Source organism: Aphanomyces astaci, assembly GCF_000520075.1.
Source record: "Aphanomyces astaci strain APO3 unplaced genomic scaffold supercont1.55, whole genome shotgun sequence".
Taxonomy (NCBI): domain Eukaryota; phylum Oomycota; class Saprolegniomycetes; order Saprolegniales; family Verrucalvaceae; genus Aphanomyces; species Aphanomyces astaci.
In genome coordinates this window covers 264,735-268,108 of record NW_009798318.1, presented here as the reverse complement: position 1 = coordinate 268,108, position 3,374 = coordinate 264,735, and the positions used below count along the sequence as shown (strand labels likewise).

The 3,374-nt window shown below is 43.2% G+C and overlaps 1 protein-coding gene across 1 annotated transcript; it reads right to left on the bottom strand.

Annotated features, from left to right (window-relative positions):
• Nucleotides 1–226: 226 nt before the first annotated feature.
• On the bottom strand, nucleotides 227–824 carry H257_14242 (hypothetical protein; the record flags this gene model as incomplete). The annotated part of the gene is made up of 2 exons (XM_009842004.1): nucleotides 227–407; nucleotides 481–824. The coding sequence occupies 2 exons, from the start codon at nucleotides 822–824 to the stop codon at nucleotides 227–229; spliced, it is 525 nt and encodes a 174-aa protein (XP_009840306.1).
• Between the last annotated feature and the right edge of the window lie 2,550 nt (nucleotides 825–3,374).

Below are 3,374 nucleotides of genomic sequence, written 5' to 3'. Positions count from 1 at the left end.
GCGCTCGTCCATCCATGCGTTCTTTTGGACAGCATAGAAATGGCCGGCAGGATACGTTGAAAGCTCCTTCTTGTCAATCACGCCACCAGGCTGTCCTTTGAGGATAAAAAGCAACGGCAACTTCACACCTACAATTTAATTAAGCAACATATATTTGAAACTATCTTACCGTCTGCTCGAATTGTCAGGACAGCGGTCAGCCGATCTGAATGCTTCTCGCCGTTCGCTACCTTGCTTGACTTGCCAATTTCGGCCAATGTCTTCCCCGGGGCATGTCAAAGTACACGCCGGTTTCATCGACGTTCAACAGTTGGCTTCGGTCGTACTGGGCGTACTTGCTCCAAAACGACGCGGCGTATCCCAACCACACTTCGTCTAGCACTCGTTGGGTGGCGAAATCGATGTCGCTCGGCAAAGCGTAGCAGCAAGGATCGGAACGAATTGAACGCCACCGCCTCGCATTTTTTGCTCGCCAAGTACTGCACTAGCCAATCCTTCTGGTACTGTTTGACCCATTGCATGAGGTGGAACACGCGGACGTAGCGTTCTTCGTCGCGTCGGCCACGCATGAATGCCAACAGGTCATCCTTGAATGGAATGATCTCCTTGGCTCCCTGACCGCCCATCGTGGCGCAGCGGTTGTGCCTCTTGTTTGCCATGATCTTGTCTTCCTTCGATCGCCAGCCTTGCCAAGTCGAGTACGGGAGGTGCTTTGCACGACAGAACTGGCGCTCGCTGGTTGCGTCAGACGCATGGAACTCCGCTAGGAGCTCCTTTCGTTGACCGTTGGAGTACCGATGGTGCTGTCGACCTCGGTTGTCCATTCTTGGAATGACAATCAAATTTGATTCAAACATTTGAATCGAGCCAATCACATTGAGGCGAGTTCTGATTGGTTCTATTGCTTAAAATTATATTTGTCCAATTACGTGATAGTAACCTACTTAGCCACAATTGAAATCTATATTATTTTTGAAGTGTTGCACTGACCGAGTTTCTCCGCAAAGCACTGTATATCCTCAGTGTCGACATCTATGACAGCTGTACAGTTTTTGACGCCAACCAGAAAGATTCGGCCTTGTATTTTCTAACGTATGGGCACTAGGTGAACCCGTTGCTCTGCCGCCGGTGTTAATTGCCGGTTGGAGCAAGATATGTAGTTTTTGTTGCTGCTTATTGTTGTGAACACCGAGCAGAACATGCATGACATGAACGTACCTTGCATCCTCCAACACAATTCTCCAATGACGCCATGCCAGAATTTGTGGGGCCACGACAGTCTAATTATACACCAATATATAACCAATGGAATAGTTGTGTCTTTGTTTATGTTTTGCGTATTGAAAGTAGTGTTTTCTGACTTAATGGGACGTAATATTGCAGGTTAGTGAATTGCAATGGGTGAGATATCATGATGATAGTGAATTTCGTATTCCTCCGATCACATGTCACACAACAACAATAATTGACCGAATAGAATAGTTGCGTCTTAGCTATTGTGTTTTCCTGTTGAAAACTGAGTTTTCTGACTGCTCTGGACAAAATATATCTGGCTACTTGTATGTGTACAGTACTCGCACCGTACAGTGTGTGAGAGAAGCGTTTCGAAACAAACACATGGCAGGTCAGTGGACATTTCTACTTGGTTTCAGTATATCGATGAAGTGGGAGTGCCGTTCCTCCCACACGACCAAATGACTTGGCATTTTTAAGGAAACGACACCACGACTGTGTCACTTCCATAACCTCGTCGCCGTTTCTTGAAACGTTGTCTACTAACCCTTTTCCTTCATACATGATAACATTGACTCTTTGGTCGTGATTTCTGTAAACGCATCATTAAATTTGGCGTTTTCTGATCAAAAGTGTGGCAGGGCATTTGAAAAGTGTTAGCTGGAAATCCGAGCCAAAAGTAGAAAAGTTCGCATCAAGCTAATCAGATTTCATTTAAAAAACAACGTCATTTGAAGTATCACCATAGTTAAAACCAAAAGACAATTTTTGACACTTACAAACGCGAGCTTAAAAAGCTACTTTAATGAGAAGAGTAGTTTAGATGGTTCCGTGACACCTTTTGGGAATCTTCTATGGAGGGGTTCCTTTACTCCAAATTGCTAATATAATAATGTTTCTTAACGAGGAGAATTGTCCTTGTAATGTTATCAACCAAGATACATGTACTTCGTCGTTCAATCCGTACTGCAAAAACTGCTCAACTGCATCCTTGCGAGAAATGCGAGAAATACATGTCGATGTCAATAATCTAACCCTCCCTCATGAGTCATGAGTAAAATAAATCATCTCATTGACATATGTACTGCAAGTTGAACATCTATGACAGCTGTACAGTTCACGTTTTTGACGCATATCAGAAAGGTTCGGCCTTTTATTTTGCTATAAGTAGTGCTGTATTGTACATATGGGCATGAGTAAAAGAAATCATCTCATTGACATATGTACTACAGGTTCAACATCTATGACAGCTGTACAGTTCACGTTTTTGGCATACCAGAAGGGTTCAGCCTTTTATTTTGCTAAAGGTTTGAATTATACGTATGGGACCAGAAAGGTTCGGCCTTATATTTTGCTAAAGGTCTGAATTATACGTATGGGCATGGTTCCGTGACACTTTTTGGGGCTCTTCTATGGAGGGGTTCCTTTACTCCAAATTGCTAATACAATATTGTTTCTTAAAGAGGAAAATTAATCCAGTTCGTAGACTTAAATCATGCCATTGGTGTTGATGTAAAATACTCCTGGAGTAAACTAAAAGAGTGAAAATATCCATAGACTAAAAACAGTTTCGAGGCACTTAATTTTATCTAGTTACCTCTCAAATCGCAAATGATATTGCAGGTTATTGGTTGAAAATTTCGGAGTGATTGCTTTCTACCAATCACGTATTGTGGCACGGAACCAAGTTGTCATGGAACTGCGCTCATACATAAAAGCATCTTTTGGCGTCATAAAACAGTTGTGGGAGCGACCGAGTGTCCAACAACCACGAAGGAGGCACGCGTATGGGGATAGTACGATCGTATGTGCGCAGAGTACAGTGTCAACCCACCGTACTGCAAGTGTTACTTTACTGTCTTTATGTGGATCCTTCGTCCTTTGAAAGTGCGATACAGTAGCAGGTTTCTCGCAAGAATGAATGTCGGCCACGCTGTTGGATATTTATGACGCTAAAGTGACTTAACGTGACTCTTAATGACAAGAGGACATGAGCAACGTGGGTGCATGTATGTATGACGTACGCATCCCAACCATCCATTTGTTTAACCTTGGTACTTGGTAGTTCAATCACAGTCTGACGTTAACGATTGGATTGACTTGGCTCTAGATGAAAGACCATTCATTTTCCAATTTCCATC